The sequence below is a fragment of the Cherax quadricarinatus genome, chromosome 3 (assembly GCF_038502225.1).
Source record: "Cherax quadricarinatus isolate ZL_2023a chromosome 3, ASM3850222v1, whole genome shotgun sequence".
In the NCBI taxonomy this organism is placed as follows: Eukaryota; Metazoa; Arthropoda; class Malacostraca; order Decapoda; family Parastacidae; genus Cherax; species Cherax quadricarinatus.
In genome coordinates, this window is record NC_091294.1 from 76,578,430 (window position 1) to 76,593,278 (window position 14,849).

General features: G+C 36.6%; 1 protein-coding gene across 1 annotated transcript in view; it reads left to right on the forward strand.

Annotated features, from left to right (window-relative positions):
* Window positions 1-1,077: 1,077 nt before the first annotated feature.
* LOC128706629 (GATA zinc finger domain-containing protein 17-like) overlaps window positions 1,078-14,849 on the forward strand; it is a 29,726-nt gene continuing 15,954 nt past the window's right edge. Inside the window, exons 1-2 of the mRNA XM_070093467.1 lie at window positions 1,078-1,087; window positions 2,229-2,620. Coding sequence (XP_069949568.1) covers window positions 1,078-1,087; window positions 2,229-2,620 — 402 coding nt within the window. The remainder of the gene's footprint in view (window positions 1,088-2,228; window positions 2,621-14,849) is intronic.

Consider the following 14,849-nt stretch of genomic DNA (forward strand, 5'->3'; position numbering starts at 1 on the left):
AGCCACTGTGTGGCGAAACGTTTCCTCAATAAAGATACCCAAGAGTTGCACATGTGTCTAATTTATCAACATACCTATTTTTGATTGGTGTGGGTCGCATCCTGGGACAAAACTGACTTAATTTGCCCGAAATGCTCTACATAACAAGGGGCTTTCTATATAGCAGTATGTCATTTATGTCAGCTATGGTCTGTATACCTTGTACATGTAGATATAAAGATTCTTATTATTAAACCATGGTACGGGCGGGGCTTCAACCCGCGGTGAGTCGTAAAACCCCAGACCGACGCGTTCGCCACTATGGTCACAGTGGTGGCCTATGCTAACCTTCCTATGGTGTATAAATATACCTAGTTGGATGAATCTTATTGTAGCCAGCTGGCCCAGTGGCTAACGCGACGTTCTGGAGTTTAACGGCTCAGTCACCGCGGGTTCAATCCCCGCCCGTACCGTGGTTTATGAGGTACCTTCCTATGGGATATCTCTCTCAACTGAGATAATGCGCTCTTACGGTTAAAGGATCTCTGAGTTCCTTGGTCGAACTCCGTAATAACTACTGACCGGTAGTTCGATTGCCAGCGCTCACCTAACACGCTAAGGTCCGAGATTTGTAGAGGTCTCAGCAAAGATCCTGGACTTCACCTTACGAAACAGACAAAGCAAATGCGATATTAATTATGAACAAGGTAGATTTCAGTGGAAAAATGAACATATTACTAGAAGACGTGTCTCTTAAGTATCTGGGGTCGGCGGGGCATCCAGGGTGGTGGCAGAGACACATAAGACTGCTTCAAGTCCATCAGGTGGGGATTTAACATTGCAAGAATTAGCTCGTATGTAAGATAATATATTTCAACTCTTCATTGATCTCATTACATGTCAACTATTTCCCAGAATTTAGGTTCAGGTGTTCAATAGTCTTCTGTGGTAATTTACTCTGATTGGGCCGAATACCCAGTCACTTACTGTGATATCTACATAAGGGGACACAGATATGTGGCCTTTATCTGAAGTTATCCTGAACACTTTCTATTCTTGCAAGCAGTGGTGGGACGGAAGATCAACTAGCCTATTGGCATGTTCGGCTGTAAGTCGATGATTATCATGAACATTAGACTCCAGGACTGGAATAACTTGCTTATAATTATCACTAGTTATATCAAGTGCTCTGACAAGGTCGTAAGCTTCCTCTCAATGTTGAGTTTTCAGATAATTGAACTTAGTCAAGATATTTCTGTCTGTCCCTCTGTCTATGAGGGACCAGAAACTGTCTAAGAATCCCTTAAAGTCTTTACCGTCACATGTGGGGAAACACTATTTGGAGCGAAACATCTGGGGTTTGGGTTAATTGTCCCTGGAGAGGATGATCCGCTGTAATAATGCTAATAATAATAATAATCAAATTAGGTCCATTTTGTCCCAGGATGCCACCCACACCAGTGCACTAACACTCAGGTACCTATTTTACTGATAAGTGAACATGGACACCAGGGTCTTAAGGAAACACGTCCTAGTGTTTCTACCCGTACCAGGGATCGACCCCCGGACCTCAGTGTGAGCTGAGTACTCTTGCAATCGAGCTACAGTTTACTAAAAAAATTAATTTTTAAGTGGTGGATGAGCAAGCCAGTGGAAGGTCTTGGTCAGATGACCAAAAGTTCCAGTGGCAGGTCGTCGTATAACTACGACCCACGTCAGGAAACACTTGTCCTGTTTCCTGGCGAATCCTAGTCAGCTTAGCTAGAGGTTGGAAAACAACACTCAATACCGAAGAATCCTGGAATCATCACTTATTTCTATATCCGACAACTTCAACCAGAATAGTGGCTTCTATAACATAGCTGAACCACTTGCCAAGAAACTTCTTCATCGCTATCCCACATAAGAACACAGGAATGGAAGAACACTGTAGAAGGTCTGCTCACAAACTTATCCAACCTCCTTTCCAAGCTACCCAAGATTTTAGATTCGGTACATCATCAGATGCAGCATTCTCCACCTGACCTCAGCATTCTGAACCTGACTATAAATACTCGCGTCCCTTCCACCCCAGGTAGATCTGTTTGTGACTTGAAAAAGCCCACTGTGTGGGCGAAACGTAGTCAATAATGGATCACATTATACTGCATATGTGTTTATATTTCCATTGTGTCGGTATTTTATACCATTTATTTCCATTAGCTTGAGGTTAAATGCAGCTTCAAGTGACTAAACTCTTTCCTTCACAGATTCAAGTCGCTCCAGTAAGCGAGGTTACGACCGTCTTAAAGCCAGCAAATCAGACACAAATGTCAATAACAGTCCAGATCTACAGAGAAACACTTACAAGGGTTCACTGACCCCTGAAGCCGAGTCTGCAGCCACGACTACCCTCACGATACCCACAGCCACGACTACCCTCACGATACCCACAGCCAATACCACCCTCACGATACCAACAGCTACTACCAACCTCACGATGCCAACAGGCACTGTACCCACTGCTATGGGCAAGGGCACCACCCCGACCACCGACTTTCTCGTAGACGTAACACCTGTAACCTCACCGTCAGTTTCTGATGCTTCCGACTACGATGATGATGATGATGATGATGACGATGAGGACAGTGATGATGACGACGACGACGATGATGATGATGATGATGATGACGACGATGATGATGAAGATGGTAAGAAAGGATATTAATGAAACAAGCTAACGTAGGTAATTAGTTTGCTGGCAAACCAGGGACGTTGCAGCCAAGAGTTGTGACCATCTTGCGACACTGAGGGTAAACAGTCAGGGGTTGGGGCAACTAACACCTACTCACACTCTAAATATTATCTATGAACAATATATACTCGCCCTTTCCATCATTAAATTTAATTAAATACCATTCCAAAAGTACCAATCCACAAGTACCAATCCACAAGTACCAATCCACAAGTACCAATCCACAAGTACCAATCCACAAGTACCAATCCACAAGTACCAATCCACAAGTACCAATCCACAAGTACCATTCCACAAGTACTATACCACAAGCTTAATACTTCCCGAGAATACGATAATAATATTAATAATGATTTCTTCTGTGTATTCTATAGGTTTCTTTAGTGTATTACACTTGTGTTCTGTCTTGACGCTGAATAAACACTGTTTTTCCTTTGTACAGGTTATATGTGTTTTTATCTTGCGTCTGTGACGACCCATTCTGGTAGTGTTTTTTGTGGCTGGCCTCTGTGTCCTCTATGTGGTATCATGTACCTTCTAGATATGTTGCTTGCTTTCCCTGTTCTTCTAGAGTGGTGAGGTATTGTCTTGGTATCATGTACCTTCTAGATATGTTGCTTGCTTTCCCTGTTCTTCTAGAGTGGCAAGGTATTGTCTTGGTATCATGTACCTTCTAGATATGTTGCTTGCTTTCCCTGTTCTTCTAGAGTGGTGAGGTATTGTCTTGGTATCATGTACCTTCTAGATATGTTGCTTGCTTTCCCTGTTCTTCTAGAGTGGCAAGGTATTGTCTTGGTATCATGTACCTTCTAGATATGTTGCTTGCTTTCCCTGTTCTTCTAGAGTGGCAAGGTATTGTCTTGGTATCATGTACCTTCTAGATATGTTGCTTGCTTTCCCTGTTCTTCTAGAGTGGTGAGGTATTGTCTTGGTATCCTGTACCTTCTAGTTAAGTTGCTTGCTCCCTCTGTTCTTCTAGGATGGCGAGGTATTGCCTTGATATACCGTACCTTCTAGTCAAGTAGTTTACTTCCCTTGTTCTTCTAGGATGGCGAGGTATTGTCATGGTATCCTGTACCTTCTAGTCAAGTTGCTTCCCCTTGTTACCTTAGTAACATGACGTTCTCCTCGTGGTTTCTCTAACTCAGAGTTCTAGTACATGACTCGTCGAGAACAGTTCAATCTTCTCCTCCTCTTGTTGCCAGACAATTTACGACGTCACTGGAATACTGCAAAATTAATTTCCTTTAAAAAATAACCAGATTATCCCCAAAATTATCCATTAAAATACAAATCTAGAAACACCACGAACATTTACCAATAATCGACACCCCGTAAGAAGCTTACAATATCAGCAACAATTATTGAATAAATGGCTCAGAAGACCAACAATTTGATAAATAAGACACTTGGGTAACATTCGGGTATCTTTATTAAAGAATAAAGATACCCGTAAGAATAAAGATACCCAGAATAAACAGACTCAAACAGGGCACAAGTGTCTCTGGGGAGACAATGGAGAGTTATCAGGTTTGATGCCAGGAAAGGTAATTTTAGTTTCTAGCTGAAAAAAAAATATTCAAGACAATCATCATAAAAAATAATCAATTTTGACTTTGATACTAAAACTGATTTTGTAAATGACGGAGAAAAAGATAGAAATTTTCACTTTCTGTCTTTCTCTTATATTTCTTATTATACCTATTTGCTTCCTAGTTACTGGTTTATCTTATTTGCTTCCTAGTTAGTGGTTTATCTTATTTGCTACCTAGTTACTGGTTTATCTTATTTGCTTCCTAGTTACTGGTTTATCTTATTTGCTTCCTAGTTAGTGGTTTATCTTATTTGCTTCCTAGTTACTGGTTTATCTTATTTGCTTCCTAGTTACTGGTTTATCTTATTTGCTACCTAGTTACTGGTTTATCTTATTTGCTTCCTAGTTACTGGTTTATCTTATTTGCTTCCTAGTTACTGGTTTATCTTATTTGCTTCCTAGTTACTGGTTTATCTTATTTGCTTCCTAGTTACTGGTTTATCTTATTTGCTTCCTAGTTACTGGTTTATCTTATTTGCTTCCTAGTTACTGGTTTATCTTATTTGCTTCCTAGTTACTGGTTTATCTTATTTGCTTCCTAGTTACTGGTTTATCTTATTTGCTTCCTAGTTACTGGTTTATCTTATTTGCTTCCTAGTTACTGGTTTATCTTATTTGCTTCCTAGTTACTGGTTTATCTTATTTGCTTCCTAGTTACTGGTTTATCTTATTTGCTTCCTAGTTACTGGTTTATCTTATTTGCTTCCTAGTTACCGGTTTATCTTATTTGCTTCCTAGTTACCGGTTTATCTTATTTGCTTCCTAGTTACTGGTTTATCTTATTTGCTTCCTAGTTACTGGTTTATCTTATTTGCTTCCTAGTTAGTGGTTTATCTTATTTGCTTCCTAGTTAGTGGTTTATCTTATTTGTTTTCTAGTTACTGGCTTATCTCATTTGCTTCCTAGTTAGTGGTTTATCTTATTTGCTTCCTGGTTAGTGGTTTATCTTATTTGCTTCCTAGTTACTGGTTTATCTTATTTGCTTCCTAGTTACTGGTTTATCTTATTTGCTTCCTAGTTAGTGGTTTATCTTATTTGCTTCCTAGTTAGTGGTTTATCTTATTTGTTTTCTAGTTACTGGCTTATCTCATTTGCTTCCTAGTTAGTGGTTTATCTTATTTGCTTCCTAGTTACTGGTTTATCTTATTTGCTTCCTAGTTAATGGTTTATCTTATTTGCTTCCTAGTTAGTGGTTTATCTTATTTGCTTCCTAGTTAGTGGTTTATCTTATTTGCTTCCTAGTTACTGGTTTATCTTATTTGCTTCCTAGTTAGTGGTTTATCTTATTTACTTCCTAGTTACTGGTTTATCTTATTTGCTTCCTAGTTACTGGTTTAACTTATTTGCTTCCTAGTTACTGGTTTATCTTATTTGCTTCCTAGTTACTGGTTTGTCTTATTTGCTTCCTAGTTAGTGGTTTATCTTATTTGCTTCCTAGTTAGTGGTTTATCTTATTTGCTTCCTAGTTAGTGGTTTATCTTATTTGCTTCCTAGTTACTGGTTTATCTTATTTGCTTCCTAGTTACTGGTTTATCTTATTTGCTTCCAAGTTAGTGGTTTATCTTATTTGCTTCCTAGTGGTTTATCTTATTTGCTTCCTAGTTAGTGGTTTATCTTATTTGCTTCCTAGTTACTGGTTTATCTTATTTGCTTCCTAGTTACTGGTTTATCTTATTTGCTTCCTAGTTACTGGCTTATCTTATTTGCTTCCTAGTTAGTGGTTTATCTTATTTGCTTTCTAGTTTTTTTTACACAGGGTTTGACAAGGTTAAGGATCCCTAGCTTTATTGGCAGCTATTTACAGGTTAAGGATTCCTAACTTTATTGGCAAGCTAAGAGCTGTTACCTACATCAGCTCATTTGAAAGCATTTTTATTGTTATGAGACATACAAGTAGGGAACAGGATGAAGTTGGAGCCATCTGTGGGCCAGCATTTTCATTTGATCAACTGACTTTATCTCGTTGACATCATTATGCTGTACGAATGTGTTCCATACTCGAGTCATCCTGGGTATATAGGATCTCAGATGGAGTGAAGTTCTGGAGAAGGGTACAGCCAGAGTGAAGCTTCTGCTTTCTGCCCGTCTTGTGGCATAAAAGCTTGTTTCACGCTGTCCTCGAAGTGGATCCAGGTGTGGTATTTTGACAATATTGGCCTTGTACATAACAGTAAGGCCACCCACATCCCTCCTGCGTTGAAGGCTCTGCTGAAATGACAGATCTATCCAGGATGGGTCCAGGCGAGAGATGAGACGTCTTGCTCTACTCTGTCAAGCAGTCGCAGATGAGAGGGGGTGGGGCAGGCAAACCAAGAAAGTGGAGCATACTCAAGGTGTGAGCGTACTTGTGCCTCGTACAGGATCTTGCAACCCCTACTGTCAAGCAGATGCGAGATACGGCGAAGTGCTGTAAGCTTCCTGGCTGCCTTCTTTGCAAGATTTACAACATGGTTCTTCATGGTTAGTTTGAACTCAAATTTCACCCCAAGGATATCAACTTCTTCTCCAGGTGCCAACACCCTCCCATTCATCCTTACTACTGCACCAGCATTACTATCATGGTGCCTAGAGACGATCATCATTTGCGTTTTCTAAGGTGCAAATGTTACTTGCCACCATTTCCCCAAGCTGAAATAGCTCTCAGCTGGTGATTGATGTAGCTTAGAGTAGCTGGCATTTCTTCTCTTGGATAAGTGAATGTCAGTGTACAGTCGTCTGCATATGCATGTGATTCTGGGATGAGATGAAGAAGGTCGTTGAAGTAGACATTCCATAACAATGGACCCAGCACGCTTCCTTGTGGAACACTTGCCCCAATAGGATGTCTTGCTGATTCCGTTCCATTGAGAACTACAGTTTATCTTATTTGCTTCCTAGTTACTGGTTTATCTTATTTGCTTCCTAGTTACTGGTTTATCTTATTTGCTTCCTAGTTACTGGTTTATCTTATTTGCTTCCTAGTTACTGGTTTATCTTATTTGCCTCCTAGTTAGTGGTTTATCTTATTTGCTTCCTAGTTAGTGGTTTATCTTATTTGCTTCCTAGTTAGTGGTTTATCTTACTTATTTGCTTCCTAATTACTGGTTTATCTTATTTGCTTCCTAGTTACTGGTTTATCTTATTTGCTTCCTAGTTATTCGTTTATCTTATTTTCTTCCTAGTTAGTGGTTTATCTTATTTGCTTCCTAGTTAGTGGTTTATCTTACTTATTTGGTTCCTAGTTAATAGTTTATCTTATTTGCTTCCTAGTTACTGGTTTATCTTATTTGCTTCCTAGTTAGTGGTTTATCTTATTTATTTGCTTCCAAGTTAGTGGTTTATCTTATTTATTTGCATCCTAGTTACTGGTTTATCTTACTTATTTGGTTCTTAATTACTGGTATACCTTATTTGGTTCCTAGTTACTTATTTATGTTTCCATCCTGTTTCCTACTGTTCTTTCTTACTCTTTTTCTTATTACTGTTTTCTACTGTTGTTCCAACTGTTGTTCCTACTGTATTTCCTACTGTTATTCCTACTGTTTTTTCTGGTGTCATATCCTTCTGTTATTTTCTACTGTTTTTTCAACTCCATTGTCTTACTGTTATTTCCTACTGTTGTTTCCTACTGTCGATTATTACCGTTGTTTTCAACTCTGTCTTACTGTTGCTGTTGTTTCCTACTGTTGGTCCCTACTCTTGTTTCCTACTGTTGTGTTTTACTGTTGTTTCCTACTGCTGATTTTGCTGTTGTTTCCTACTGTTGTTTTAGCTTGTTTCCTACTGTTGTTTTTGCTGCTGTTTTCTACTGTTGTTTCCTACTGTTGCTTTTAGCTGCTGTTTTCTATTGTTGTTTTAGCTGTTGTTTCCCACTGTTACTTCTAGCTGTTGTTTCCTACTGTCGTTCCCTTCTCTTGTTTCCTACTGTTGTTTTTACTGTTGTTTAATACTGTTGTTTTTACTGTTGTTTCCTACTGTTGTTTTTACTGTTGTTTCCTGCTGTTGTTTTTACTGTTGTTTCCTACTGTTGTTTCCTACTCCTGTCCTTGCTGTTGTTTCCTACTGTTGTTTTAGCTGTTTCCTACTGTTGTTTTTGCTGTTGTTTTCTACTGTTTCCTATTGTTGCTTTTAGCTGCTGTTTTCTACTGTTGTTTTAGCTGTTGTTTCCCTCTTTTACTTCTAGTTCTTGTTTCCTACTGCCGTTCCCTTCTCTTGTTTCCTACTGTTGTTTTTACTGTTGTTTCCTACTGTTGTTTTTACTGTTGTTTCCTGCTGTTGTTTTACTGTTGTTTCCTACTGTTGTTTTTAATGTTGTTTCCTACTGTTGTTTTTACTGTTGCTTCCTGTTATTTTACTGTCGTTTTTGCTGTTGTTTCCTACTGTTGTTTTTGCTGTTGTTTCCTACTGTTGTTTTTGCTATTGTTTCCTACTGTTGTTTTTACTGTTATTTCCTACTGTTGTTTTTGCTATTGTTTCCTACTGTTGTTTTTACTGTTTTCTACTGTTGTTTCCTGTTGTTGTTTTTACTGTTGTTTCCTATTGCTGTTTTTACTATTGTTTCCAACTGTTGTTTTTACTGTTGTTTCCTACTGTTGTTTTTGCTGTTGTTTCCTACTGTTGTTTTTGCTGTTATTTCCTACTGTTGTTTTTGCTGTTGTTTCCTATTGTTGTTTTTGCTATTGTTTCCTACTGTTGTTTTTACTGTTGTTTCCTACTGTTGTTTTTACTGTTGCTTCCTGCTCTTGTTTTTACTGTTGTTTCCTATTGCTGTTTTTGCTGTTGTTCTGCTTTTGTTTTTACTGTTGTTTCCTACTGTTGTTTTTACTGTTGTTTCCTACTGTTGTTTTTGCTGTTGTTTCCTACTATTGTTTTTACTGTTGTTTCCTACTATTGTTTTTACTGTTGTTTCCTACTATTGTTTTTACTGTTGTTTCCTACTGTTGTTTTTACTGTTGTTTCCTACTATTGTTTTTACTGTTGTTTCCTACTGTTGTTTTTACTGTTGTTTCCTACTATTGTTTTTGCTGTTGTTTCCTGCTTTTGTTTTTACTGTTGTTTCCTACTATTGTTTTTACTGTTGTTTCTTACTGTTGTTTTTGCTGTTATTTCCTACTGTTGTTTTTGCTGTTTTTTCCTATTGTTGTTTTTGCTATTGTTTCCTACTGTTGTTTTTACTGTTGTTTCCTACTGTTGTTTTTACTGTTGCTTCCTGCTCTATTTTTTACTGTTGTTTCCTATTGCTGTTTTTGCTGTTGTTTCCTGCTTTTGTTTTTACTGTTGTTTCCTACTGTTGTTTTTACTGTTGTTTCCTACTGTTGTTTTTGCTGTTGTTTCCTACTATTGTTTTTACTGTTGTTTCCTACTATTGTTTTTACTGTTGTTTCCTACTATTGTTTTTACTGTTGTTTCCTACTGTTGTTTTTACTGTTGTTTCCTACTATTGTTTTTACTGTTGTTTCCTACTGTTGTTTTTACTGTTGTTTCCTACTATTGTTTTTGCTGTTGTTTCCTGCTTTTGTTTTTACTGTTGTTTCCTACTATTGTTTTTACTGTTGTTTCTTACTGTTGTTTTTACTGTTGTTTCCTATTGTTGTTTTTACTGTTGCTTCCTGCTCTTGTTTTTACTGTTGTTTCCTATTGCTGTTTTTACTGTTGTTTCCTGCTTTTGTTTTTACTGTTGTTTCCTACTGTTGTTTTTACTGTTGTTTCCTACTATTGTTTTTACTGTTGTTTCCTACTATTGTTTTTACTGTTGTTTCCTACTATTGTTATTACTGTTGTTTCCTACTATTGTTTTTACTGTTGTTTCCTACTGTTGTGTTTACTGTTGTTTCCTACTGTTGTTTTTACTGTTGTTTCCTACTGTTGTTTTTATTGTTGTTTCCTACTGTTGTTTTTACTGTTGTTTCCTACTATTGTTTTTGCTGTTGTTTCCTACTATTGTTTTTACTGTTGTTTCCTACTATTGTTTTTACTGTTGTTTCCTACTGTTGTTTTTGCTGTTGTTTCCTACTATTTTTTTACTGTTGTTTCCTACTATTGTTTTTACTGTTGTTTCCTACTATTGTTTTTACTGTTGTTTCCTACTGTTGTTTTTACTGTTGTTTCCTACTATTGTTTTTGCTGTTGTTTCCTACTGTTGTTTCCTACTATTGTTTTTACTGTTGTTTCCTACTGTTGTTTTTACTGTTGTTTCCTACTATTGTTTTTGCTGTTGTTTCCTACTGTTGTTTTTACTGTTGTTTCCTACTGTTGTTTTTACTGTTGTTTCCTACTGTTGTTTTTGCTGTTGTTTCCTACTGTTGTTTTTACTGTTGTTTCCTACTGTTGTTTTTGCTGTTGTTTCCTACTATTGTTTTTACTGTTGTTTCCTACTGTTGTTTTTACTGTTGTTTCCTACTATTGTTTTTGCTGTTGTTTCCTACTGTTGTTTTTACTGTTGTTTCCTACTGTTGTTTTTACTGTTGTTTCCTACTGTTGTTTTTACTGTTGTTTTCTAGCCACTCTTCACTACATTTAAATTATTATGAGTCTTGTCACTTATAACTCTTAACTCTTCAAAGAGTCACACAACTCTTGTATCAAGAGTTCTTGTATCAAGAGTTCTTGTATCAAGAGTTCTTGTATCAAGAGTTCTTGTATCAAGAGTTCTTGTATCAAGAGTTCTTGTATCAAGAGTTCTTGTATCAAGAGTTCTTGTATCAAGAGTACTTGTATCAAGAGTTCTTGTATCAAGAGTACTTGTGTCAGGAGTTCTTGTATCGAGAGTTCTTGTATCAAGAGTACTTGTATCAAGAGTTCTTGTATCAAGAGTTCTTGTATCAAGAGTACTTGTATCAAGAGTTCTTGTATCAAGAGTACTTGTATCAAGAGTACTTGTATCAAGAGTTCTTGTATGAAGAGTTCTTGTATCAAGAGTTCTTGTATCAAGAGTTCTTGTATCAAGAGTTCTTGTATCAAGAGTTCTTGTATCAAGAGTTCTTGTATCAAGAGTTCTTGTATCAAGAGTTCTTGTGACAAGAGTTCTTGTATCAAGAGTTCTTGCATCAAGAGTTCTTGTATCAAGAGTTCTTGCATCAAGAGTTCTTGTATCAAGAGTTCTTGTATCAAGAGTTCTTGCATCAAGAGTTCTTGTATCAAGAGTTCTTGTATCAAGAGTTCTTGTATCAAGAGTTCTTGCATCAAGAGTTCTTGCATCAAGAGTTCTTGTATCAAGAGTTCTTGTATCAAGAGTTCTTGTATCAAGAGTTCTTGCATCAAGAGTTCTTGCATCAAGAGTTCTTGTATCAAGAGTTCTTGTATCAAGAGTTCTTGTATCAAGAGTTCTTGTATTAAGAGTTCTTGTATCAAGAGTTCTTGCATCAAGAGTTCTTGCATCAAGAGTTCTTGTATCAAGAGTTCTTGTATCAAGAGTTCTTGCATCAAGAGTTATTGCATCAAGAGTTCTTGCATCAAGAGTTCTTGTATCAAGAGTTCTTGTATCAAGAGTTCTTGTATCAAGAGTTCTTGCATCAAGAGTTCTTGCATCAAGAGTTCTTGCATCAAGAGTTCTTGTATCAAGAGTTCTTGTATCAAGAGTTCTTGTATCAAGAGTTCTTGTATCAAGAGTTCTTGTATCAAGAGTTCTTGTATCAAGAGTTCTTGTATCAAGAGTTCTTGTATCAAGAGTTCTTGTATCAAGAGTTCTTGTATCAAGAGTTCTTGTATCAAGAGTTCTTGTATCAAGAGTTCTTGTATCAAGAGTTCTTGTATCAAGAGTTCTTGTATCAAGAGTTCTTGTATCAAGAGTTCTTGTATCAAGAGTTCTTGTATCAAGAGTTCTTGTATCAAGAGTTCTTGTATCAAGAGTTCTTGTATCAAGAGTTCTTGTATCAAGAGTTCTTGTATCAAGAGTTCTTGTATCAAGAGTTCTTGTATCAAGAGTTCTTGTATCAAGAGTTCTTGTATCAAGAGTTCTTGTATCAAGAGTTCTTGCATCAAGAGTTCTTGTATCAAGAGTTCTTGTATCAAGAGTTCTTGTATCAAGAGTTCTTGCATCAAGAGTACTTATCAAGAGTTCTTGTATCAAGAGTTCTTGTATCAAGAGTTCTTGTATCAAGAGTTCTTGTATCAAGAGTTCTTGTATCAAGAGTTCTTGTATCAAGAGTTCTTGTATCAAGAGTTCTTGTATCAAGAGTACTTGTATCAAGAGTTCTTGTATCAAGAGTTCTTGTATCAAGAGTTCTTGTATCAAGAGTTCTTGTATCAAGAGTTCTTGCATCAAGAGTTCTTGCATCAAGAGTTCTTGTATCAAGAGTTCTTGCATCAAGAGTTCTTGTATCAAGAGTTCTTGTATCAAGAGTTCTTGTATCAAGAGTTCTTGTATCAAGAGTTCTTGCATCAAGAGTTCTTGTATCAAGAGTTCTTGTATCAAGAGTTCTTGTATCAAGAGTTCTTGTATCAAGAGTTCTTGTATCAAGAGTTCTTGTATCAAGAGTTCTTGCATCAAGAGTTCTTGCATCAAGAGTTCTTGTATCAAGAGTTCTTGTATCAAGAGTTCTTGTATCAAGAGTTCTTGTATCAAGAGTTCTTGCATCAAGAGTTCTTGCATCAAGAGTTCTTGTATCAAGAGTTCTTGTATCAAGAGTTCTTGTATCAAGAGTTCTTGTATCAAGAGTTCTTGTATCAAGAGTTCTTGTATCAAGAGTTCTTGTATCAAGAGTTCTTGTATCAAGAGTTCTTGTATCAAGAGTTCTTGTATCAAGAGTTCTTGTATCAAGAGTACTTGTATCAAGAGTTCTTGTATCAAGAGTTCTTGTATCAAGAGTTCTTGTATCAAGAGTTCTTGTATCAAGAGTTCTTGTATCAAGAGTACTTGTATCAAGAGTTCTTGTATCAAGAGTTCTTGTATCAAGAGTACTTGTATCAAGAGTTCTTGTATCAAGAGTTCTTGTATCAAGAGTACTTGTATCAAGAGTTCTTGTATCAAGAGTTCTTGTATCAAGAGTTCTTGTATCAAGAGTTCTTGTATCAAGAGTTCTTGTATCAAGAGTTCTTGTATCAAGAGTTCTTGTATCAAGAGTTCTTGTATCAAGAGTTCTTGTATCAAGAGTACTTGTATCAAGAGTTCTTGTATCAAGAGTTCTTGTATCAAGAGTTCTTGTATCAAGAGTTCTTGTATCAAGAGTTCTTGTATCAAGAGTACTTGTATCAAGAGTTCTTGTATCAAGAGTACTTGTTTCAAGAGTTCTTGTATCAAGAGTTCTTGTATCAAGAGTACTTGTATCAAGAGTTCTTGTATCAAGAGTTCTTGTATCAAGAGTTCTTGTATCAAGAGTTCTTGTATCAAGAGTTCTTGTATCAAGAGTTCTTGTATCAAGAGTTCTTGTATCAAGAGTTCTTGTATCAAGAGTTCTTGTATCAAGAGTTCTTGTATCAAGAGTTCTTGTATCAAGAGTTCTTGTATCAAGAGTTCTTGTATCAAGAGTTCTTGTATCAAGAGTTCTTGTATCAAGAGTTCTTGTATCAAGAGTTCTTGTATCAAGAGTTCTTGCATCAAGAGTTCTTGTATCAAGAGTTCTTGCATCAAGAGTTCTTGTATCAAGAGTTCTTGTATCAAGAGTTCTTGCATCAAGAGTTCTTGCATCAAGAGTTCTTGTATCAAGAGTTCTTGTATCAAGAGTTCTTGTATCAAGAGTTCTTGTATCAAGAGTTCTTGTATCAAGAGTTCTTGTATCAAGAGTTCTTGTATCAAGAGTTCTTGTATCAAGAGTTCTTGTATCAAGAGTTCTTGTATCAAGAGTTCTTGTATCAAGAGTTCTTGCATCAAGAGTTCTTGTATCAAGAGTTCTTGTATCAAGAGTTCTTGTATCAAGAGTTCTTGTATCAAGAGTTCTTGCATCAAGAGTTCTTGCATCAAGAGTTCTTGTATCAAGAGTTCTTTCTTGTATCAAGAGTTCTTGTATCAAGAGTTCTTGTATATCAAGAGTTCAAGAGTACTTGTATCAAGAGTTCTTGTATCAAGAGTTCTTGTATCAAGAGTTCTTGTATCAAGAGTTCTTGTATCAAGAGTACTTGTATCAAGAGTTCTTGCATCAAGAGTTCTTGTATCAAGAGTTCTGTATCAAGAGTTCTTATCAAGAGTTCTTGTATTAAGAGTTCTTGTATCAAGAGTACTTGTATCAAGAGTTCTTGTATCAAGAGTTCTTGTATCAAGAGTTCTTGTATCAAGAGTTCTTGTATCAAGAGTACTTGTATCAAGAGTTCTTGCATCAAGAGTTCTTGTTCTTGTATCAAGAGTACTTGTATCAAGAGTTCTTGTATCAAGAGTTCTTGTATCAAGAGTTCTTGTATCAAGAGTTCTTGTATCAAGAGTTCTTGCATCAAGAGTTCTTGCATCAAGAGTTCTTGTATCAAGAGTTCTTGTATCAAGATCAAGAGTTCTTGTATCAAGAGTTCTTGCATCAAGAGTTCTTGTATCAAGAGTTCTTGTATCAAGAGTTCTTGTATCAAGAGTTCTTGTATCAAGAGTTCTTGTATCAAGAGTTCTTGTATCAAGAGTTCTTGTATCAAGAGTTCTTGTAT